This window comes from Balaenoptera musculus, chromosome 9, assembly GCF_009873245.2.
Source record: "Balaenoptera musculus isolate JJ_BM4_2016_0621 chromosome 9, mBalMus1.pri.v3, whole genome shotgun sequence".
In the NCBI taxonomy this organism is placed as follows: Eukaryota; Metazoa; Chordata; class Mammalia; order Artiodactyla; family Balaenopteridae; genus Balaenoptera; species Balaenoptera musculus.
The window spans coordinates 15130178-15155651 of NC_045793.1; the positions used below are offsets into that span (position 1 = coordinate 15130178).

General features: G+C 37.6%; 1 protein-coding gene across 18 annotated transcripts in view; it reads right to left on the reverse strand.

Annotated features, from left to right (window-relative positions):
• Positions 1-6178: 6178 nt before the first annotated feature.
• The window catches only part of LOC118901233 (putative RNA-binding protein Luc7-like 2), a 55936-nt gene continuing 36640 nt past the window's right edge, over positions 6179-25474 (reverse strand). For all 18 annotated transcript variants that reach the window (XM_036864347.1, XM_036864344.1, XM_036864349.1 and 15 more), the window contains 6 exons: positions 22900-23043; positions 18591-18767; positions 17086-17177; positions 14830-14859; positions 11162-11353; positions 6179-7470 (listed from right to left, as the gene is read on the reverse strand). In XM_036864347.1, coding sequence (XP_036720242.1) covers positions 7293-7470; positions 11162-11353; positions 14830-14859; positions 17086-17177; positions 18591-18767; positions 22900-23043 — 813 coding nt within the window. In that variant the 3' untranslated portion in view covers positions 6179-7292. The remainder of the gene's footprint in view (positions 7471-11161; positions 11354-14829; positions 14860-17085; positions 17178-18590; positions 18768-22899; positions 23044-25474) is intronic.

Consider the following 25474-nt stretch of genomic DNA (forward strand, 5'->3'; position numbering starts at 1 on the left):
TGAAATTTGGTCCTCTCCTCGTGTCCTCAGATAAAACAATCCTGGGTGTCTTCCCCCTTCAAGAGTCCACTTGGTCAGGATTTTGTAGCAATCATACTTACTTTTCCCAGCCCCATGTCCCTTCCATATTTAATATCTAAGCGTTTCAGCCGAACTGATAACGATCGAGACACTCTAATAGGTAAAGGTAAGTCACAGATCCCTGGCTTGATGTGGGAAGTTTATCAGTATGTCTGGCATTGTGTGCTCCCCACCCCTGCGAAGGTACATCTTTTTGGTTTTGATTACCAACCTCGGGCCTATGAATGCTGTGACAGCTGGCACATAGGTGCCATTTGCTTACTGGGGTGAAAATGTTAACTTGATCAGGAACAAGAGAATATTTTCAAATGAGCACTCAACAGTTTCATTACTCAAGTCCTTGTTAGGTCTACACGCCTTATCAGCAGGAAATATCCAGGGCGGGCATTGCCATTCTTCCCTCAAGATTGAGGAATGAGGGACTTGCCAGACGGTCCAGTGGTTAAGAAGACGCGATTCCACTGCAGGGGGCGAGGGTTCGAGCCCTGTTTGGGGAACTAAGATCCCACACACTCAGTGCGACCAATAAAAATAAAAATTTAAAAATTTTTAATGCTTTATTTTTTTTAAAAAGTTAAAAAAAAAAAAAGTGAGGAATGATCAAAAGATTCGGGGGACTGAAACGGTGCATGAGGATTAATCAAATCCACTTCACCTGCCTTCACTGATCAAGGTTGTTTTAATACTTGCATGTCTTCTAAGAGGCCCTTAGCCTGAACAATAAGATGTGTGCCCGAGTTATTTCCCAGGAACTTGGGCTCTCAACTGCATCTAGTGCAGCTGAGCCGGTTAAGGCTGGTGAGGACCACCCCCCCCTCCCTCCAGCTGAGCATGTGTGGGTGCCTGCTGGGTGACTTTCCCAAACTACAGAGGCTTATAGCTTAGTTACGCCTGCGCAGAATGATTCCCGCACCTTCTCCCAATCACCTTTCCCCACACGCCACACACCTCACACCGCCCCTTTTTTTTTTAATTGAAGTATAGTTGATTTTACAATGTTGTGTTAATTACTGCGGTACAGCAAAGTGATTAAGTTATACACATATACATTTTTTATATTCTTTTCCATTATGGTTTATCATCCAATATTGAATATAGTCCTCTGTGCTATAGAGTAGGACCTTGTTGTTTATTCATTCTCTATGTAAAAGCTTACGGGGAATTCCCTGGAGGTCCAGTGGTTGGGACTCCGTGCTTCCACTGCAGGGGGCCTGGGTTCGATCCCTCATCGGGGAACTAAGATCCCAAAAGCCATGCAGCGCAACCAAAAAAAAAACCAAACAAAAAGCTCACATCTCTTCACCCCAACCTCCCGCTCCATCCCTCCCCCAACCTCCTCCCCGCCCCCCCCCGCAACCACAAGTGTGTTCTATGTCTGTGATTCTGTTTCATAAATAGGTTCATTTGTGTCATATTTTAGATTCCACACATAAGTGATATATGGTATTTGTCTTTCTCTGACTTCTCTTAGTATGATAATCTCTAGTTGCATCCACGTTGCTGCAAATGGCATTATTTCATTCTTTTTTATGGCTGAGTAATATTCCATCGTATGTATGTACATCTTCTTTATCCATTCATGGACACTTAGGTTGTTTCCATGTCTTGGCTATTGTGAATAGTGCTGCTATGAACATAGGGGTGCATGTAGTTTTTGAATTATAGTTTTGTCTGGATATATGCCCAGGAATGGGATTGCTGGATCATATGGTAATTTTATTTTTAGTTTTCTGAGGAACCTCCATACTGTTTTCCACAGTGGCTGCAACAGCTTACATTCCCACCAACAGTGTAGGAGGGTTTTCTTTTCTCCACACTTTCTCCAGCATTTGTTATAGACTTTTTTGTTTGTTTGTTTGTTATAGACTTTTTAATGACGGCCATTCTGACTGGTGTGAGGTGGTACCTCATTGTTTTGATTTGCATTTCTCTAATAATTAGCAATGTTGAGAATCTTTTCATGTGCCTGTTGGCCATCTGTATGTTTCCTTTGGATAAATGTCTATTTAGGTCTTCTGCCCATTTTTCGATTGGGTTGTTTGCTGTTGAGTTGTATGACTTGTTTGTGTATTTTGGATATTAAACCCTTGTCGGTCACATTGTTTGCAAGTATTTTCTCCCATTCTGTAGGTTGTCTTTTCGTTTTATGGTTTCCTTTGCTGTGCAAAAGCTTCTAAGTTTGACTAGGTCCCATTTATGTTTGGTTTTATTGCTATTGCCTTGGGAGACCTAAAAAAATATCGGTAGGGTTTATGTCAGAGGATATTTTGCCTGTGTTCTCTTCTAGGAGTTTTATGGTGTCATGTCTTGTTTAAGTCATTAAGCCATTTTGAGTTTATTTTTGTGTAATGGTGAGAGGGTGTGTTCTAACCTCATTGGTTTACATGTGGCTGTCCAGTTTTCCTAACACCACTTGCTGAGGAGACTGTCTTTTTCCCATTGTATGTTCTTGCCTCCTTTGTCGAAGATTAATTGACCATAGGTGTTTGGGTTTATTTCTGGGCTCTCTATTCTGTTCCATTGATCCATGTCTGCTTTTGTGCCAATACCACACTGTTTTGATTACTGTAGCTTTGTAGTAGTGTCTGAAGTCTGGGAGGGTTATGCCTCCTGCTTTTTTTTCTTCAGGATTGCTTTGGCAATTCTTGGTCTTTTAATGGTTCCATATGAATTTTAGGATTATTTGTCCTAGTTCTGTGAAAGATGTTATGGGTAATTTGATAGGGATAGCATTAAGTCTGCAGAATGCTTTGGGTAGTATGGCCATTTTAACAATATTAATTTTTCCAATCCAAGAGCATGCCACCCTGCTTCTTTATTCATCATCCCATCGCTACCCTGAGAGCCCCTTGCCTTCGGCGAGGCAGGCTTGAGATCGGTTCTCCCATCTCTTACCTCGGCTAACTTGCGAAGAAATCCTCTCTTTGCCTCAAACCTTGGAATCTCAGTGTTTCAGTTCCCTGAATGTCAGGCAAGATGAACCTGGTTCGGTAACAGTTTCTCTTCATCTGGATATCTGGCTCTGTGCTAACCTGAGAATGAAGCTGTTACATGGAACTCAATCATGTGAGCCAACAGACCCTTCCTTGTGTAAGGCTGTTTGAGTTGGATCTTCTGTTACAAGCAGCCAACAGTATCCAGGTAAAGGAGTGCATTGTGTTTGGGACCCTAGGAGCCTCTCCCAAAGCATTATCTGCAGATTCTGGTGCTGGCACTTCCTATATGGCCTCACCTTGCTGGATCCTTGACTGAGAGCCCAGTTCTGTGTGTCTGAATGCCTTGCTTTCAGCCGGAACCCTGCCATGCTGGCATGGAGTTTGGTCTGACCCTAGGTGTGCTTGTAGACCCAAAACCTCTGACATCCGGGTTTCTGCTGGTACCTGGGGAACATGTAGGTACACCTCACAGTTCTGAAACATCTGCTGCCCTCAGTACCTCACAGAGCCCTGCTCACCTGTGGCCCCAGCACCACTCTACTGGTAGTCCCATGCCTAGCCCCCCTAGTCTGCCTCTGCCATCAAACCCCTGTTCTCAGCCCTCTCTTGCCTTTCCCAACTCTGCTGAAGGTGAGATTTTTTTTTTTGTTCTTTTCAAATTGCAACAGGCAATGAAAAGCAAGAACTTAGTATTTATTGCATTATTTATACCCTGGGAAAAATCTGAATACCAGTCATCAAGGTATAATGAATAATGGATGTAAATAGCTTTTTTCCAGATAGGAGAAACAGACAAGAATTTTCCCCCCAAAGTATCAGTATAGCATATTGTGCTGGATCAAGGTTCTGAAGATACTCAGCTGCACCAGACCTAAACCTAAAAGATGCGAGGATGGTGTGGGGGTGGGGGAGGCACTGAGGAAGCTCAGGGCAGCAGCTAATTACCAACTGAGGGGTGTGTTTCAATGGCTTAACAACCTGCATAGGTGTACCTGTACTTACCAGTTGAGTATCCACCTTATTAAATGTGCATACTTTTATTAAGTTATGTAATATTTACTTGGATCTTTAATGTTAAATCCTGTAAGTACTTATGATTTTAAACTATCACCAACATTTGTTTATAAAAACTTACAATGATGGGCTGTTACCTAACACTACCCTTTTGAAAAGATACCATATTGAATGACAAATTACATTTGTCACAATGAATGACAAATTACTACCTTGAATGACAAAACTGTAATGCATGCTGGGCTCTGGCTCAAAGGGCTAATGTTGAAAGCTGTTATGAAATTGTATATGAAAGTAGGCTCTTAAAATGGAACTTGGAGGGTAAAAATACCAGGAACTTGATAAATCAACCCTAAAACTAAGGTTTAACTTTTTATCAGAAAGGTAAGAAAGTCTTACTGGGAAAAAACAAGTCTCCTTACAAATGGAGGGTTTTTTTCTTTTGAGTTGATACCATTGATACAGCTCAGCAATGCAGCTTTGGGGAAAATGCTTGCTGACAGTAAAATGAGGGTCTTAAATAAAATCTTTTTTTTTTTTTTTTTTTTTAATTTTTGGCTGCATTGGGTCTTTGTTGCTGCGTGCAGCCTTCCTCTAGTTTTGGCGAGCGGGGGCTATTCTTCGTTGCAGTGCACAGGGTTCTCCTAGTGGTGGCTTCTCTTGTTGTGGTGCACAGGCTCTAAGCGTGTGGGCTTCAGTAGTTGTGGCAGGCGGGCTCAGTAGTTGTGGCACGCAGGCTCAGTAGTTGTGGCACATGGGCTTAGCTGCTCCTTGCCACGTGGGATCTTCCCGGACCAGGAATCAAACCCATGTGCCCTGCATTGGCAGGCCAATTGTTATCCACTGTGCCACCGTAAGTCCCTAAAATGAGGGTCTTATTGAAGGAAAATACTTAGCATAACATCCCCAGAGGATCAAATGGTCTTGTAAATGTGACTAAACTTTCTCTAAAGATAACAAAACAATACCAAACTGTGTATGAGAGATACTTTAGGGTTATTCTAACTCAGAATGGTTACCCCGGCTCAAGGATGACTATCAAAAATGTACATTTACTCTGAAGTCCAAATACTAGCAGTGGGACTTCCCTGGTGGCGCAGTGGTTAAGAATCTGCCTGCCAGTGCAGGGGACACGAGTTGGAGCCCTGGTCCAGGAAGATCCCACATGCTGCGAACTAAGCCCATGTGCCACAACTACTGAGCCTGTGATCTAGAGCCCATGAGCCACAACTACTGAAGCCTGCGTGCCTAGAGCCCATGCTCTGCAACAAGAGAAGCCACTGCAATGAGAAGCCTGTGCACTGCAACGAGGAGTAGGCCCTGCTCGCCACAACTAGAGAAAGCCCGCGCGCAGCAACGAAGACCCAATGCAGCCAAATAAATAAATAAAATAAAAATACTAGCAGTATCTAAGCCACAGAATTGTTCTAAAAGGATCTTTTAAAATGGGGTTATTCAGTTCAGGAACATGCAGGTGAGGTGATCCACCATGGTGCCCAGCCCCTGGATGATGATGATGTCCTTCACTGGCTACTGCTGACCTGTTTGTTGGTGGCCACTTAGATATGTGGTATTTAAGTCCACATATATCACTATGATGGGTCAGGTTCCAGACAGCCTTCCTTGCACCTACCAGCTTAACCTTTTGGACCTCACTCCACACCCTAAGGTACTAAGTCTAAAGTGCTTTTAAGGATTGAAGAGAACAGCCCAGACCACTAGGAACAAAGCAGATAACAAAACAATTTCTGAGCAACCAAAAATAAATGGGTACTGATGCAGCTGGGTCTCAGATAAAACTTTGTATGAACTGAATATGTGGAACCAAATATGGCAGGAAAACCTCATTTAACGAGGCACAACTTGGTAAACTGGGAACTTGAGGTTTGTCCCCTTTAGATGTAAATCTGATGTCGTCACTTAAAATGATTAGTTTCAGTTTCTGAGGCTTACATTCCTGTCACATCAAATTTGTTAAACTTACGGAGCTAAAGATAGAAATAGTCCTTGAAAGCATCTTAACTATACTCACTCACAAACCCTTATTTCATTTCATTATATTCTTGTTTTTCAAGAATCGCAAGTTTTAACTACTGTTTAAACACGAGTGGGTATATAGCTTTTCAATGTAGAAATCGTCAGTCTCATTACACTGGTTACACCATGTTTTTATTTCAATTTGCTCAATGTGAAGAAAAACAAAACAAACAAACAAACAAACTCAATTTCTTCTGCAGGTCTGGTCCTTCTCTATAGCGGTTGTTACAGACAGTCCTGAAGTAGCTGGAATATAGCCAGCAAGGGCCCAGGTGGAGCAACAATTCATCTTGAATCTGTAAGTATATGTTTATTTCCTTTGGTGCCTTGCACAGTAAGGCACTATTAGTAACAGAATAGAAATGGCCACAGCAAGTAGTTCTAGTGACAATTTACTAGACAAGTTACAGTTTAATGATGGTGGTGGTGATTTTCATTTTATTTTTTACAATAAGGGTGTAATCTTTATACTTCACACACACAAAATAAAACAAGTGCTTATGAAAGAGTCCCTGCCCCCACCCCCCATCTCAAAACATCCTGAACGTAGCTATTCAATAGAACAGAAAAATCAAGACATGTTTGATTTCAAAATTTCAATAAAAAAGCAAAGCATGTAATGCAACAGCTGTTCAACTTCCCACTCTAAAATAGGCACCGTTAGACAAACAAAACTCCCAGTATTTTAAATTTCTCCAGCACACATTCCAGTATAAATGTTCTGAACTGTAATCAGCTAGTAATTAATAATGGGAATAGAACCTTAGAACAGAAGTTATATTGCTTCCCTGCACCCCTTTCTCTTACAATTAGAGGGTAGAGGTATCAGGGGATACAGAGTCAAAGGAAGAAGGATTAAAAAGAAATTCCCAAAGTTGCTGTTTTTTGGACAAGAAAGGAAGACAGCATTTTACAAATGTTCAAAAAATCCCAAGGCAAGTAACACAGTTCATTCACTATCACTCCTACTAGAAAGGATAAAGACATCAGCATCTTATATAAAACTGTACTTTCAGAAGTGTATTACAAGTTCACCAGAAACTATGGATGTAGTTTTAGGCTTCATCAAAGAAAACAAGTTCAGATCAAGTTAGATGCTATACACCTAGCCTAGCTGGATCGGTGTCTGGAACTGCTCACTGTGTCACCCTGAACAGCTGTAAACTAAACAATAGTATGTAACTCCAGAGGAAGCTTAAGGATTGAGGATATGTACACAGCTAATTATATCTCCCCTGCTTCGCGCTCTTCAGAGCTCCTCCTGTCTTCTGATCTGCCATTAGCGCTCTCATAGGACCGCTTCTTATCTTTTCGATCTCTGTCACGAGGTGATCTGTCTCTTGAATTCCTGTCTCTGTCACGTGATGCTAAGTCTTGTTCTCTGAATCTCTCTTTTGAGGATCTGAAAAATATTAATTTGAGGAGCAAAATGTGTTGGGAAACCCAAAATCCAAATGAAAGAATCGGATAAATATTAAGGTACTGATTAGCTGAAGATATACAGAATGCATCCAAGAAAAGAGCACTACTGTATTTGAGAAGGGTACTAAAACAAGGAGATGGCTGAAGACAAATAGCTAAGGGTCAAAAACCACAAGCCAAAATGATTTACAGGACATTCTCATTATCTTAGAGGCAACCCTAAAGCTTCTCCAGTTCATAGCAAACAAACAAACATATTTAATATAAAAATAATATATAGACAATACCTTAAAGATGTTATCCAATATTTTAAGAATATATATAATAGAATGTAGATTCCCAATCAGATGGAAATCAGTGGCTTAGGACAGGGATCAGGAACCCTTTTCTCTTTGCTGTCTGCCCAGAGGGATAAATATTTTAGGTGTTGCAGGTCATGTGAGTGTGGTATACTCTTCCTTTTCTTTTTGTCAATCCCTTAACAACAATATAAAAACCATCATCCATAGCTCCCTGGCTGTATAAAAACAGGCTGTGGAGCCACATTTGGCCTGCAGGCAACAGTTTGCCAACACTCAGGTAAGAGAACTACTCAATGATATGGCTTTAAGCAACCATTTATTATTTTAAAACTCTGCTTTATTCCTGCTGAGTTAGCTCATTCAACCGACAGAAAAAATTCAGAAGACAGGAAGATGATCACACTGTAATAAATCTTGATTAACCATAACTGTTTAATACCACCTTTCCATTCCCATACCCAAGTCAAGAAGAAAGGTAATAAGCTCATACCAGAGATTCAATCAAAAGGAAACCCAAAGGACATTAGGGGATCAGAATTAATATGGAATCTTCTATACCTTCAACATCTAGAATAAATCAGTAACATATTACATTTATTTGGTTCTTCACAGGTGACATGGTACTTTTTACATAACTCTCTCACTTAACCCACGTTCAGAATTACGATCTGAGGTCTGATTAAGTAACACTTTCAACTTCTAAGGCAGGGGAAAAAGTACTAACCTACTACCCAGTTTTAGAAATACAGTTAAAAAGGATTAAACCAAAAAGGTTGAAAGATTAAATGTCAACTTCTGGCATTCTACTTAATTAAGGTTTTAATAAGCTTAATTTTTAAAAAAATGTGTTAAATCATACATTGCACATTCCTATCCATGTCTTTGTAGGAATGGAATATGAAGACAGACGATTGAGATGATGCCTAAGAATAAGGACATGCATTGCTGGTAAGTCCCAGAGAAATAATAACAAACTCTAAGTATCAACTAGTATTTTGCCAGAGATTACAGTGTCCTTATTACAGAAGCAGTTTTCACTCAGTATTTCACTCAAACTACCAATAATCCTGATGAAGCAGGCACCCTTCTACTAAGTAGATAAGGAAAGACAGGAGGGGTAATTAGATAATTTGGCCAAGGCCACTTTCATCCAAGTAGTCTGACTCTGAAGTCTGCACTGTGTCTGAACACAGCAGGCAGCAGAAAAATGCAAATGGTCCTCATTTACCAAGGGTAACTGTTACCCGGAAAGGCCACAAGCAGAAATCTACTTATATTGGAGACCAGTATCTCACAGTTGGAGCAGGAGAACGGCAAGTTATAAAAGACCTTTAACTGGGGCTTACCTTGAAATTTAAACTCAACTACTATGTAGCAATAACTTGATATTCTCTTTTATACAGTAAATGTAGACTGTAGTAGCAACTGTCTGCTAATTTTTGGCCAAAAACAAAATATTGCTTTGCTTTGAAAAAGTAATTTGAGTATCAAGATTAGAAATGCTCTTGAGAACAGAAATAATTTTACAAAAATAATCCTCTTTATTAACAACATGCCGAAAATACTAGATGAGGGGTGTCAGGTGGTATGGTGGAAAAATTTCCTATATATCTTCACTAACGGAGGAAACATTAGGGACTAGGTCCCAGAAGAGGAGACTTCATGCCCATCTCTCCATCCCCACCACCAAAAACGACATTTAAGAGTTCAGAGACATCAGAAAAAATGACAGGTAGCCAAGCTGCCAGCCAAGAGAAATTATCTAGACCTAGCAACCAGCAAAATGATTCTTAAAATTTACAGTGCAGGTAAGATTCGTGAAGAATTTTTTTAAATGTATTTTTCTGGACACCATACTGTGTGCCTCGTTCTAAGAATGAGATAAGTGGCCTAGAATCACACTATGCAGAGCTCTGCCCTCATAAATTCCCTGCTCATTCTCTGCATTTGCCTATAATACCCAGAATATCTTTTTCCTACCTGGTTTTACCAATTCGGATTATACCCACTCTAGGTTTTAGGCTATTCCCTGAAGCCATTTTTTTTATTACTCTGGTACTTACTTCCCTCATCTAAGCTCCTGTATTATTTACTCTGATATCCAGTTTAGCACTTTGTTAGTGCTCATTATTGTCAAAGATGTTATTAGTCCTGTGTCCTAACTCACTTGAATAAAGCTGCTCAACTACATTATACTTATTTTTTTTACTAGGCCTAATACAGTAGAAAGTATACAATTATTACTGATTTAAAGTCACCTGAAGAACTACTTGGTTTTCTAAGAGAGAGTGGAACTTAAATGTTCTCACCAAAAACAGTAAAAATATATGTGAGGTGATGGAGGTGTTAACTAACTAGATGGAAGGAATCCTTTCACAATGTATACGTAGAGCAAATTACCACAATGCACACTTTACACGTCTTACAACTTACTTTGTCAATTATGCCTCAGTAAAGCTGGGGGTTGGGGAGGGAACCTACTTGGAACAAGGCAAGAATATAAGGAATAAATAAAAGAGCCTATTATATCCAATGCAGTTTGTGAGCAGTTTCGGGGAATGGCTAGCTGAGGGGGGGGAGAAAAATAAAATCTGCAGAAAGCTGTTAAAAATTTATCACGGACTTTATGTGGAGTAATCCATAGAAAACTTAAGATTAGTAGATACTAGGCACTCAAAAAAATGTTTCTGTTCCATAGAAATGGCCTGGCTTAAGGGCCATAATGGGACCTGAGAAGTTTGGGGAGCTTGGTCTATACAGACCGTGAGTGCTTAAGGCTCCAACCACATTCTAATCCTTTGTCCTGATTAGATATTCAAGTCCTTAAAACATACCTCACCCTGGGTCTGCTCTCCTTGCACGTTTTGAATTTTCATGCCAATGATGTCTAACTTCCTTAAAATTCTGAACCTGCCCTGCCAAACTAACTGTATATAACAATGCATATCTATAGTGCAGAATAAACAAGAATATACTGAATGTGTCTGCTCTGAAAAAGTACACCAGCTCAAAGAAGTTTAGAAAACAGTAAGTCAGACAACTCTTAATGAAAGGACTTCTCAGAGTCCCTAATTCACCAATACATACTGGAAAAGCTCTAACAGTATTGGTACCTAAAATTATTTGCCCATAAAGTACTTTTTCCCAAGACACACTAAGCAGAGAAAAGCAATAACCTCTGCACACACTGGTTCCAATTTCTTACTCTTGCTCGTAAGTATATTCTTTCTGAACTACCCATATAATCAGGAAAAAAATGTTATACACACACACAAATGTGTACAAATTAGCAGATGCCAAGTTCAAACCACTAGTATTCCAAGTCTAAACTGTAAAGGTAGTTCCATATCCTCCTATGGACCTCAGTACCTCCTCCTGGATCGCTCTCTGCTCCTGTCTCTAGAACTGTGCCCACTTCTCTGGTGGCTGCGGCTGCGACTACGGCTGCTGGAGCGGGACCTGTGGCGATGGCGTTTCTCCCGGGATTTGGATCGAGTTCTCCTTTTCCGTTCCCGTGACATGGAGCGAGACCTATGTCTGCGATGCTCTCTGGACCTGGATCTACAAAAGATATTTAGATTTTAGCTTTGTTGGCACTACATTGCTCATTTACTAAAGCCTCCTCTTTAAAGAGAAACTACCCCTCAGTAGCCTTACTTAATGCCAATACTATTTCAAATCAGCTAAATCTACGCTAAAATGAATTGCTGGTATATTAATAACTACATACTAGAATTTTGAAATAAAAATTAAACATTAGTTCTCAGAGGTCAATCAGTGTTGTATAAATTTACATCAGGAATATTTTTTATGAAGGAAACAATCTGTAACTCTACTACATGCCAGGGATTGTATTATCTAGATGCTTTATGGACTTAATTTCATTTAAACGTCTAAGATTTTTAGTACACTTTAGAAACAAAGTATGTACCCGATGAACATGGAGAGAAAGGAGACACATGAGAAAGAATATTGTTTAGGATAAAGTTACTAACTCGCTGAACTGGAAACGTTATATGACCATTGAAATAAGTTTAAATGCCTTGTCAGTGTAATCAAAACACAGTTAAGACAGCTCTCTATTCAAGTAGTACATAACTTATTTGGGAGAAAAAAATAATTAACATGCATAAATCATTTTAGAGAACTTACACTGCAAAAAAAAAAAAGTATTTACAAGTATGTAGGTGTACAGAAAAGGAAAAACACTTCTGTAGCCTCCACTGGGTCACAAAACTAACTTGTGTATTGTGTCTGCGGCCAGGGTGGGGATGGCATATATAGAGGACGTAAAACATTTGAGGGAAAACAACAGGGAAGAAAGGTATGAATTTTGTTAATAGCAACTTTAAAAGTGATGGAAACATTCTAAACTGGATTGTGACAGCTGTACAACTTTAAATTTACTGAAAATCATTAACCAGCACACTTAAATGGGTAAACTTATGGTATGGTGTGTAAATTAAACCTCAGTAAAGCTCCTTTAAAAATTTTAAGTCACTTTAAAGAATGAGGTACTTAATCAAATTATGAGAAGAGTAAGTTCAAAAGCACATTATTCAGATGATGTAATTTACAAACTGAGTTTATTTTCAAATTATCTTGTTAACGTTTAAAACTATTCAGCTTATATCATCATTATATTCAAAGAAAGGACATACTGTGGACCTAGTATCAACCACAGCTGAATAGAGTACTTTCACAATTAAATATTTCTGAAAAGAAACAGAGGGAAAAGATAAAATTCATTCCATACAAGTTTTTATCAAATGATATTTTCTTTTATCACTCACTTTGAGCTATTAAAACAAATTATTTCTCCCAACGTGTAATTTCATTTTACTAGATTACACAATAATTGTCTAGTAAAACCATTTACTGGGTGTCTACTGCACTGCTCTAGGTACTGGGGAGACTGAGCAGCAAATAGAGCAAAGTCCTTAACCTCAGGGAGCTTATACTCCGGAAAGAGGCCTACACAGCTATGCAGGCAGTAAATAAAGATAGGTCAGGGAATAAAGAAATGATATATTAAGAAGGGTAAAAATGCAGAACGAAACGAGGTGGTCATCTTTTGTATCGAATAGGCAGGAAAGGCTCTTCTTATAAAACCGCATTAAGCAAAGATGAAACGAAGTAAGGAAACCAGCCAGCTCAGAGAAGACTGCTTCAGGTAGAGGGAGCCTGGGTGCAAAGGCCCTGAGGTGAGAGAAAGTTCAACATGTCAAAAGAATAGAAGAAACCCTTTTGGCTGCAATGAAATTAGCAAGGCAGAGTAGCATCAGGAGTCTAACAAGCAGGGTGACCGAGTACTTTGTCATTCAAACCGGGATGCGCTCAACATTAAATTACACAGAGGCAAAGGGGGCGCTATGAATGAACATGCTGAGACAAGACATAAACTGTAACTACCCTGGGGCACACTGATCACTCCACTTAAAGCCGTGGTAAGGGTTTCAACTTCTCCTGTGAATGAAATGGAATACCTTTAGAGGGTTTGAAGACAGGGCAGATATGACTTATTTCACTTTTTAAAGAACTCATTCTGGCCGATGTGTAAAAAACAGACTGAGGCGAAGGAAAGTGGACAACAGAAATAGAAATTAAGAAATTGCTTAAGAGGCTATTGTAAATAGTGAGGTAAGAAGTGGCTTGGACTAGAGTAGTAGAAATTAAATTTCTGGCCTGAATATCTAAAGATGTTCTATGTACAAAGAGTTTACATCTCTCTCCAACCAAGGGAGAAGCTGCATTAACCAACTGGTAAAAGAGGACAGTGTCATCATTTAATATCTCTACTTCTCAGCCTGGACTGAAAAACTCAACAACAATATAAATTAGCTGACACAACTGGTCCTGTTTAATGCCTTAGTGTTTTAGTGTTTTAAGCAGAAATACTGCTGAAAGATGCTAAAAAGTAGTAAGGGACATCTAATAGAAACATAAGGTTTTTGTTTCATAACAACAAATGCTCTAGTTCACAGGGAAAAAGTTCTTGGGAATCAGTTACTCTTCAGAGTCAAGAATACTCAGAAGGTTTCAAAAAAGAAGATGTGATTTGAATAAGAGGAATGGTAGGATTTGAAAAAAATGAGAAAGGGCATTCTGCGTAGGCATGGACTCATGAGAAAGGCTGAAGGGACTTCCCTGGGGACGCAGTGGTTAAGAATCCGCCTGCCAATGCAGGGGACACGGGTTCGAGCCCTGGCCTGGGAAGATCCCACATGCCGTGGAGCAACTAGGCCCGTGAGCCACAGCTACTGAGCGTGCGCATCTGGAGCCCGTGGTCTGCAATAAGAGAGGCCGCGATAGTGAGAGGCCTGCGCACCGCGATGAAGAGTGGCCCCCACTTGCCCCAGCTAAAGCCCTCACACAGAAACAAAGAGCCAACACAGCCAAAAATAAATAAATAAATAATTTAAAAAAAACACAAAAAACAAACCAAAAAAAAGCCCACAAATATTAGTGCCAAAGGTCAAAACAAAGTGTTATCTTGTCCTCTTCCTCTTTTAAGGCCGTAAAATGCCCCTTTAAAGCTTTTTGGGATCACTGTACACGGGGAGAAGTAATAAACTCAAAGTCTAGATTGGGTGCAAACTAAACATTTTAGTTTCCCCCTTAATTAACTCACCATGGATTTCCTCATTCAAAATGTATCCAACTATTTATTTATATTTTGAACAGGTACAACCTCTCAGAATGTGTTTCTTAGATGTACCACCCAAATTGATTTTTTAAAAATAAATCCTGTCACATGTTTACTCTGAGCTTCTAAAGATTTTAATAAAATATTCTGAAATATTTTTAGCTTTCTCTATAACTCCAGGGCACTTTGTGATTTTACTCTGATAAAACTAATAGTAGCTCATGAGTATCTTCTGACCAACTTCTCAAATGACACTGCTCAAATGTGAGCTACAAAAGAATTAAGAGCACTAATTATATTAATTCTCATTCATTTTAAAAAAGATATTTAATCTATAAAAACTACCTTTGGAAAACACAGCTTCACAACTTATGTTGTATATAATACCTACCTTTTAGGATTCTTGCTATGTGATCGAGACCTAAAAAAAAATATATCTATTTTTAGAAAAGTAACTATAAAAAAGGAAGGTACAATGTACTGTTAAAATTACATCCTCATTTCTAATTTTTATATTAATTTTATAAATATAAGGCTTGTATGTATGTACACAAATTTTTCTAAAAGGCACCACAAACTTTACAGACTTCCCCACTTTGGCATACCCCTTAACTAGGCTACCTGGCTCTAAAAAAAAGAATATGCTCCTAGAGGACTAAAACACAACACAACTCTCTAAATCTCCAAAAACCACCTCCCAACCTAGAAAAAATTCTTTGTTATTTGTATCTCTGTCACTTCTTCTTTCCCTCTGGGAACAGAATAAAATTTCTAATCTGTGAGACAATACTTCGTAATTATCACCTCATACTATAATCCCTAGAACACTCAATTCAATCTTACAATGTTTCTTAATATGACACACAATACTCTTACATAAAGTACTCTTCATATTTCCTAGCACACAATTAAAGCTCAACAGATAGTAATAGCTAATATTACGGTTACCAGGAAGTCACAGGGGGTTTTTGGTGGAGCATATATATACCATGGTTGCAGCATGACTTCGGGTTCAGCCTGACGTAAATCTTAACTGTTTCCATCACTCACTATCTGTGTGGCCTGGGCAGATTATGTATCTTCCCTCAGCTTAGTCCGTCATTTGCAAAAGAGGGATGGTAATAAAAATTTCACAAGGGGCTTTCAAGTATTGGATGAATATAGGTAAATTCTTAGTGCAGTGGCTGACACATAATAAGCATCAAGTGACAGTAATTTTTATCATTATCCTTTTCAATACCATAGTTGGAATCCCATTTTGTGTGTCATTTTGTACTTACTAGTAATTTCCTCATCTTCCATACTTAGGTCCTCAAGTTCACAGATAGTTTAAAAAAAATTTTTTTTAAACATTTCTGAAACAGTGTTAACATTTTATAACAAATGTTAAAGGCAATTTGCCATTTGTCATTAAAGGAGAAAGATGTGATGTACTTTCTCATTATCTTTACATATGTGAAAATGTAGTCCTGCAAAGAATTTTTTTTCTCATTTGACTATCACCTCAGTTGAATAGTTTATACTAGTGGCACTATATTCTGTTGAATTTTAACTTAAACTGAGATTTCAAATACCATTCATATTGTCTTAAATATTACAATACTGGGCAATATTCCCACAGAAACTTAGTATACACAAAAGAGAACAGAGATAAAGCTCTGAGGTAAAATTTACCAGTAAACGAAGAACATATGTATCAACGGAAGAATGACAGCAGTTCCTCTAAACAGGAACATGTCCATATGTAGCTTTGTTTTGTTTTGTCATTACAGTGCAAAAAGATTACCTGTTACAAGCCATGTAACACAAATGAAGTCAGTTTAAATGTCTTGAAATAGACTGAGTGTAACATGATCAAAGCTTGGAAGAAGCTGACATAACCTAGTCCTGTATTATCAAAAATTTAATTAATTTAGGGACATCTGCTGAAGAGAAGGTATTTAAATTTCAGAGATATGTAATACAATTAAGGGAACACTATTAAGTTAGAAATACAGGTAAATGTTTTGTGGCATACCCCTCCATCTGAAAACTGCTGAATTTATAAACATGATGCCACACAACTTGCTGCCAATGGGTAAAGGTGACCCAGAACATGTAAACATTCTAAATATGAAGAATATGATTTTATCAACTAATATGTCAATATAAAAAGAATTGTGCACATTTAGCTATTAATAAATGAATAAAAATTTTAATAGTTTATAGCTCCTAAATTGAAGAAATACAGACTCAAAGTACAACGTAAAATAATCAATGAAGGAAGCGGAAAAAAAATACCCAAACCTTCTATCAACAAGTATGTATCATAAAACAGTTCCATGCCAGCCTGGTACAAAGCTAGCCCATTATGAAAATCAGAGGGCTAGAAAAGGGCCTTGTTATAAATCTTACTAAACATACAGATGTGTGAAGCAATCTTTATTCCCTCTTCCATACATTTTGAAGGAAATCTCCTTAACTTAAACAGCCATAAATTAACATACTTGAATAAACATTGTTTCACATGGTAATATTTTTAAGAGTAAACAGAAATTTCTCATGTCCAGATTTATTAACATCTAAAACCTTGTATAATCACATCTCTTTTTAGAACCAGGGATGTTCAGCTTCAGATACTTGGACTACTCAATTAATTACTCCATACCTCCTCAGCTTCTCCCTTTCTTCTCTCTCCCTTTCTTCTCTTCTTTTCAGGCGTTCCTGGTTTCTTTTCTCCTGCTTCTCAGCTACAACTCTCTTAAAAAACAATGACAGTTCAAATAATACTAAATGAGAAGCATTATTTACTGGGCCCATTCTTAGTGAGCATTATCCTAAACTTTACCATATCTAACATTAAAAAGTTTTTAATAAGAATTCATTTTGAAGTTTTGCCAGGTATAATCATTAAGCTTACAAGTCTGGTTTCCAAACTCTTTCCCCCCTTCCATATAAAATTTCATGTTTCTCCCTGACTTCTTAATATTTCAAAGTCACTTTCATGAGATTTTTCTCCTCTTAACGTCTTCTAAATTCTAAACTCTTTAAAGATTTCCAATATAGAAATGTCTTCTGTCGACTTCTAGTTACAATCCTGAGGCTGCTGCTTTTAAAAAGTACCAGTGAAATGCTAAACAGTTCTGTTGCTACGTCTATATTTGCAAAGGTTCCCAATTAGGTACCATTTTTGAGTTTTAACTTCAAGCCAGACAATCATTTGCTATAGTGAAACTCTTTCTGTAATTTCAAAAAATTTACCCACGGTCATCCTAGCTACTCCAAATACTGAGATGAGCTCACAGTTAACTACAAATATGGAGACGTGTCTAGGTGATTCTGATTCCACATTATTTTAAATGTCAAACTGTGGATCCTGGGTTAATTTCAGTGATAACTGCACAAAAAGTCACCTCCCAGTGTTTCCCATCTTTGAGACAGTCCTCAATTCATGACAAAATGCTACAGTGCCACCATTTTTTAAAAAACTAGCCACATCAGATTGCTGAAAAGTAAATTGATCCTTTCCATTGACTCTGCTTATGTTCACCTCTTTAGAAATATCCTTTTTTTGTGTTTGCTTATCTTCTCAGAACTCAGCAGACGAGTAAGAGCTGTGTTGCCTTTCTCACAACAGCCTATATATTTAAGCAACAGTGATTGTTCTTTTTAAAAAAATAGGTTTCTAAGTCCTTTCTGAAATGGGGGCAAAAGCATAAAACTAGAGGTCCTACAGTTTGCTATTTAGTGAACTGCAAAATATTTAAAATAAATATTGGATCAGTTTTTCAATCTTCCTTTAAAGTAAATATTATCATATTAAATTACTCTTCGTTTTATTAAAAAAATAAAGTATCACTGGAAATTTTAGGCATTATTTTAGAACCCAGTTTGCAAGGTTCCTCCCTAATTCAACATCGTATCCAAGACAAAATAGTACCTCCTCCCAGAATAAGAGGATTTTTAAAGTCTGTTTCTCAGATATCATCCATTAAACAAGCTGGTATTTCCATTTACAATCCTACACTATTCAGTATGAATTGTTAACAGAATCACAGTTAAGAATAGTCCTGAATCACAATCAAGAATATTACACAAAAAGACAACTTACACAGATCAAAAGAATGAGTGGCTATATTGGATAAAGTGAGGGGTATTAATTTACCAATGTACCTTTAATTCTTCAAGCTTCTCTCTTATTTCAATAAATCCCAGGTGCAGTTTACCCCCAAAATGATCAGCCAGTCGTCTGTCATTATCATGAAGACCTAAATAGGCAGAGCAAACTTCACAGACTCGAAGTTTCTGCTGCTGGAAACTGGAAGCTGGCATAGAATTCCGATAAACTTCCTAAACAAAAGCGACAGAAATAATGTTCATATAAACCACATTAAAATCATACAATTACACAAAATACACTATGTTTATACCAAAAATGTTTCTAATGAACACACAAAAGCATGACTATTTTGTCACGACTATTATAGACTCCCCATTACCCCGATCCTCTGTCCTCGGGACTTCTCCACTGGAAATGAAAGATCAGAGCCTCTTTTGTCAAGAAATACCATAACAATAACATGATACAACTTTCTTAAAAGGTTTTCTCAATGTTCTGTTTTCTATAATTTTCATTAAAAATGAGATGTAGCAACCCCAAAAGTATACATCAGTGAAGGATCAAGGAAGAAGCAGTCGCCCATGCTTGGGGAAAAGGAATGCATGTCTTCCATACTATTACAGCTTCCTTCCACTGCCTTCTTGCCCACATATCATTTTCCCCCCTATGTAAATGCAGACAGGGCGTACAAATGATAAGACTTCCCATCAAACAGAGTAGCTCTAAAGACAAAGATGAAAGGTGTCTTACGGAGATTAAGATGTCTTGTACTCAAATCATTTTATTTATATTAAGTTCATTAATGAAGTAATAAATATTAGTGGATTTGCGTATCCACTCTACTCTTTTTCCTTATTAACAGAATTCTGATTTTTGTTTGAGGCAGCAGCATGGCCAGCTAAAAACATTACATTTCCAAGCTTCCATGTAGCTTTTGCTAAGGAGATGTAAGTGGACACTGCTGGACAGAATCTACAGGAAAATTCTTTAAAAAGGAGTCAACAGATTCAGACGAAAATCATCAACAGCTGCTGTAACCTGTGGACCAAGAAGCAATGGAAGACAGAGTACTTACACTGTCAACACCAAGACACTTATTAATTACAAAAGGGAAACACAGTAACTTCACAGTGGAAAAATCGGTAACATCACCAGAAATGAACAAAACCACTAACACATGCCTTTTGATAAGGCTGTAACATTATTTCAGTGGTATTCCTCTCAAAAATCTAATGAGAAAGAAATATTGGACAAATCCAAAGTGAAGGACATTTTACAGAATAACTAGCCTATACTTTTCAAAACTGTCAAGATCATGTAAGACAAAGACTGAGGTACCAGATTATATTAGACTAGAGAAACATAACAACTAAATGCAATACGTGATCCTGGACTGGATCTTAAACAAAAAAATTTTTCTTTTCTGAAAACGAACATTATTGGGACAACTGGTAAAAACTGAACAAACTCTTCAGATTAATTAATAGTACTGTATCAATGTTACGTCTTAATTCAGATAATTGTACTGTGGTTATATAATAAAATATCCTTGTTTTTAAGAAATACACATTGAAGTATCTAGGGATAAAGAGGCAGCATATTTGTAACTTATTGTCAAACAGTTAAAATACACACACAAACACACACACACACTCATGTAGGAAGAAAATGATAAAGCAAATGTGGTAAAATGTTGAAGAGTCTGGGTGAAGGATGTAGGGGAATTCTTCACACGATGTTTTAACTTTTCTTAAAATATTTCAAAATAAAAAAATTTTAAAAAGGAAAACTGAAAGCACAACACACAAGACGAGTCAACTCAACTTTTGTGCCTTGTTATTCCTCCTCTTTCTACTTACGCATAGAGGAAAGGCTTTAGGCTTAGTGGCCATAGTGCTACCACAAACTGATAAGCATAAAGATGAATCCACATAGTAAGGATGGCTGAACTTAAAGCTAGAAGTAGCCTGTATGCTAGATGGCATCATGGAGCTACTGTACCAGCCCCAGGCTTCCTAACCTCAAGTATTTATTAAATGAGAAAAACAAAACCCTTCTTTGGTTCAGTCTTTGTAAGTTAAGTTTCCTATTACGTACAGTTGAACACAATCTATAATAGGCAAGTAAACATTTTAATGCACTGTTCTAAGTAAAAATCAACTGATAGTACATAACAGGCTAACAATATTGAGCTACTGGGCAATACTAGTAAATCACCAAGTGTACGTATATGAAGTTTTATGAAAACTGCAATATATGGAAGGAAAGTAATAATGATTGCTGGCTTCATTACCGAAGAGCCTTCTGGGGAAATAAGCTAGCTATAAAATACTTTGTGTATTTTAAAATTCATAGTATTTATTTTCTGGATTGATATTAACTACATTTAAAGAAATCCTAATATTAAGACATTAAAACTATCTAGAATGGCTACTTGGTATATCTTTTCCCAGCCTAGAACCTTTAATCTGTGTCTTTGTATTTAGAGTGTGTTTCTTGTAGCTAGTATATACAGCTAAGTCTTGTGGGGTTTTTTTGTTGCTGTTTTGTTTTGTTTTAAAGCTAGTCTCACAATCTCTGCTTTTTAATTGGATTGTTGAGGCCATTTACCATTTAATGTAATTATTGGTACACTGGGTTTAAGTCTACCATCCCACTATTTATTTTCTACATGTCCAATCTGTTGTTTGTTCCTTTTCTCCTGCCTTTCTTTTGGATTAAGTTATTTTTTTAGGATTCCGTTTTATTGCTACTATTAGTTATAACTCTTTTTTCCCCTCCAGTGGTTTCTCTAGGGTTTATAGTACACAACTTCAACTTACGAAGAAAGCTGGAGAGTCTTTTATTAACGTAAGATAAAGGAGATTTCAAAACAAGGGACATTAACAGGGACAGAGAAGGACATGTCAAAATAATAAAGGGTTAAAATAATCAAAAGATACAACACTCCTAAATGTCTATTAGCCTAATAACAGAGCTTCAAAATAGAACAAAAACTGACAAAATGAAAAGCATAAATAAACAAATCCACAACTATAGAGACTTCAACACTCCTCTCATAGGCAGAAAACTCAATAGGATATAGAAGACTTGAAAAAATCTATTAACTATCTTGACTCAATTGACATTTATAGAACACTCCATTTAACAAGGCAGAATATCATTCTTTTCAAGTACAGACCATATGCAGGGCCACAAAACAAGTATTGACATATTTAAGAAAACTGAAATCACACATATGTTCTCTGACCACAACAGAATTGAATTAAAACCATTAACAGAAAAAAATCTGAAAAAAAAACAAACAAAAGACAAACCCAAATATGTAAAAACTAAACATATGCCTTCAAAACCCACAAGTCAAAAAAGAAATCACAAAGCAATATTAGCAAATACTTAGAAATGAATGAAAATAAAAACACAACATATGAAAATCTGTTTCATACCTTCTAAGCTACCATCGTGCTTAGAAGAAAACTTACAGCATTAAATGGTCTAAAATCAATGATCTAAGGGGTGTGGGGAGGGAGGATTGGGAGCTTGAGATTAGCAGGTGCAAACTAGTATATATAGGATGCATAAACAACAAGGTCCTACTGTATAGCACAGGGAACTATATTCAATATCCTGTGATAAAACAGAATGGAAAAGAATATATATGTATAACTGAGTCACTCTGCTACAGAGCAGAAATTAACACAACATTGTAAATAAACTATACTTCAATAAAATTAAAAAATAAAAAATAAACCAATTATCTAAGCTTCTGCCTTAAAAGGCTAGATAATAAGAACAAATTAAACCCAGGTGTGATACAGTTAGGAACAACGGAGACTATGGTAAAGGGGAGAGTACACTTTCATCCAAAGGCATTCGATTTTCTAAAAAATATCAGGGGGGCCAAACAAAATAGAACTTTGTCTGCAGGATATCAGATTTTGATCTGTGCTGTGGAGGAAGAATGAGAGGAAGCTCCCAATGTGTTAGCAGACGGTACTAAGTAAGAAGGGAGAATACTATAGTTGCATGGGCCATGGAGTAGGGGGTAGGGTATCATAGTGACCATGTATATGAAGACAGCATGTGTGTGGATTGTGTGTGAGACTGTTGTGTATGACTAGCTAGTTTAGTTAATTTCATTTACTAGTTATAAATTTCAACAGATCAATGACTCTAAATTCCAAAACAACCACTAATTTTGATATACAACCTATTAGTATGACACAAACTAGTTAAATATTTTTAAACTGGTTTAAATTTCCTTTAATAGTAATAATTTTTCAATAATTTCTAGTCAAATATATGTTCTTTAGGAAGTACAGCTACTAAGGCTCTATAAACTACCATAAAGAATTTAGTTACCTCTGCTTCTCTTTTCTTTGCCCGTGCTTTCTCTACTTCATCCATTACTTTCTGGGATTCCTCCACATTTCCTTCAGCTCCTAGCTGTTCCACCTTAGCCAACAATTTACCGATTTCTTCATTTAACTCATGAACACGTTCTGCCTGGAGAGAATCAGAAAAGATCATGAATAAAAAGCAGAATGTACCAAAGTTCAAAATATTGCATAAATGCTCAGAAAAGACCTAAGTTATCTAAGGCAATATGAGTATAACTAATGCTTTCTGAGCATATCATAAATGAACTAGTGGGACATCAAGATGTTTTGAGCCTGCCTGCCTTTACTTCAGTGAATTCAGGGATACAATTGATCTCAATGTAACTATTACTTCTCAACCTCCACTTTGGCAGTGCATTCCAAGTATAAGATACATTTTCGTCCACAATTTGGCTCTCTGTACCTTTCCAAACTATCTCTTTCTGTTTTCCAACTTCACAACAAATCTACACTTATATTTAGTTTCCCAAACTTACCCTGTTGTTTTCTTCCTCTGTGACTTGGCACGTACTGCTCCCTCTTCCTGCGATGTCGTCCATTACCTCCCTTACCTGCCTAGTGTATGTCTATCTATTCAGTAAGATTCAACTCAAGAGTCTATTATGTGAAGCACTGACGAACAATCAATCACCACACCTTGCCCTCACTTAAGACACTTAAGCAGAGAGGGCCATACCCTCCTTTGTGCCATCTTTGTATCTTCTATGACCATTACTTTTATATATATCACACCACTTTAAAGATATCTGTATACCATTTTTGTATTTCCAATGCCCAGGAAATAGCATACACTCAAACATGAGTAAAATAAACGAACTGGAGGATATTCTTTAAAGCAAAGATATGGTTTTAGAGTCCAATTGCCAAACCAATTACCAGCCATGCAATTTTGGCCATATTACGCAACCTGAATCTACTTCCTCATCGGAGAAGTACGGATAATCTCACAAAGTTGTGAGAAACGAGAAAATGTGCCTGTACATGCATGCAGCACATTACTGATATTCAGTATACAAGCATGGCACCCTTCTCTCTTAGTCCATGGCTTTCCATTAGGATTAATTCTTGCCTTGGGTTTTGATATGCCTCCTCCTCACCACCACCATCATCGTGGGAATCTAGTTCATTCTTATTGTTTTAACGGCACATGACAACATAAACACAGTCTTTACTTTGGCTACAAAATAAGTACTCAGCCTGTGTGGCCAATAATATTAGTAAAGAAGTTTTTGTTTTCACTTTTGGCTGCACTGGGTCTTAGTTGTGGCGTGCGGGCTCAGTCACTGCAGCACGTGGGCTTAGTTGCCCCGTGGCATGTGGGATCTTAGTTCCCTCACCAGGGATCAAACCCATGTCCCCTGCATTGGAAGAAGGATTCTTAACCACTGGACCACCAGGCAGGTCCCGCAAAGAACGTTTTGATTTGAAATGGACATCCAGTCCCAACAAAGTAGTGTGCCAGTAATCTTTACTTCTTAAATTTACCTCAATCCAATATATTTGTCCCTCAAAGAAATCCCCAACTCTGTTATCATTATCCTACCACTTTTAACAAAATGATATTTTCTTTAAACACCTGCCACAGAATGATTGCATTAATGACCAAAACTCTTCACCCTTTCTGCATCTGTGCCCTTTGCTACGTAACAGTACCATCATACGCTGACTCTGAACCTGGCCATGTAACTGGCTTTGGTTAACAGGACGGTAGCAAATATGACATAAGGGAAGGCTTAAAAAGTGCTTGTGTGACTGGGCTTGATACTTCTGCACCTCTGCTACCACCATGAGAACATGGCCAGGCTAGCCTTCTAGGCCATAGTTCAGCAGCCTCCAACCGACTGGAAGACATGTGAGTGAGCCCAGCTGAAACAGGAATGACTGCCCAGTCAAGTTCAGCCTAAGTCACTGATTATAGACTCATGGGCTACATAAATATTTAATGTTTTAAGTTTTGAGGTACTCTGTTAAACAGCATTTTTGTGGTGATAACCAATACAATACTGTATAAATCAATACAGCTGGGGTCTAGCCAACACCTGTGGATCTCTTTCAACCATGAGAAATGAGATTCCTTGTACTTTAGGATGCCCATCTTTACAGTCCCCATCTTAAGGGAACTTTCCAGAAAAAGTTGGTTAAAAGTAACCCTCTCCTCAAACAAAGGAAGCCATTTCCCTTTGTACACACATATATGAGCACTATATTTAATCATGTCACCTAAACTCTAGAGTAACTTTGTCTCCATTCTGCATTTTCATGAAATGTGCCAGACTACACTGAATGGTACAAAATACTATAAAGTAGTAAGTCAAACCAACAAAAGTCAACATGTGGACTTTGAATTCTGATTCAACAAACCAACTCTACACAGGAAAAATGAACACATTCTGGATATTGGATAATATTAAAAAATTGTTACCTTTATGGATGTAATTTTGTGGTTATGTTTAGGAGGTGAAATGATATGACGTCTAGAATTTGCTTTTAAAATAATGAAACAATAGCACAAGACTGATGGCTTTGAATCCACTGGG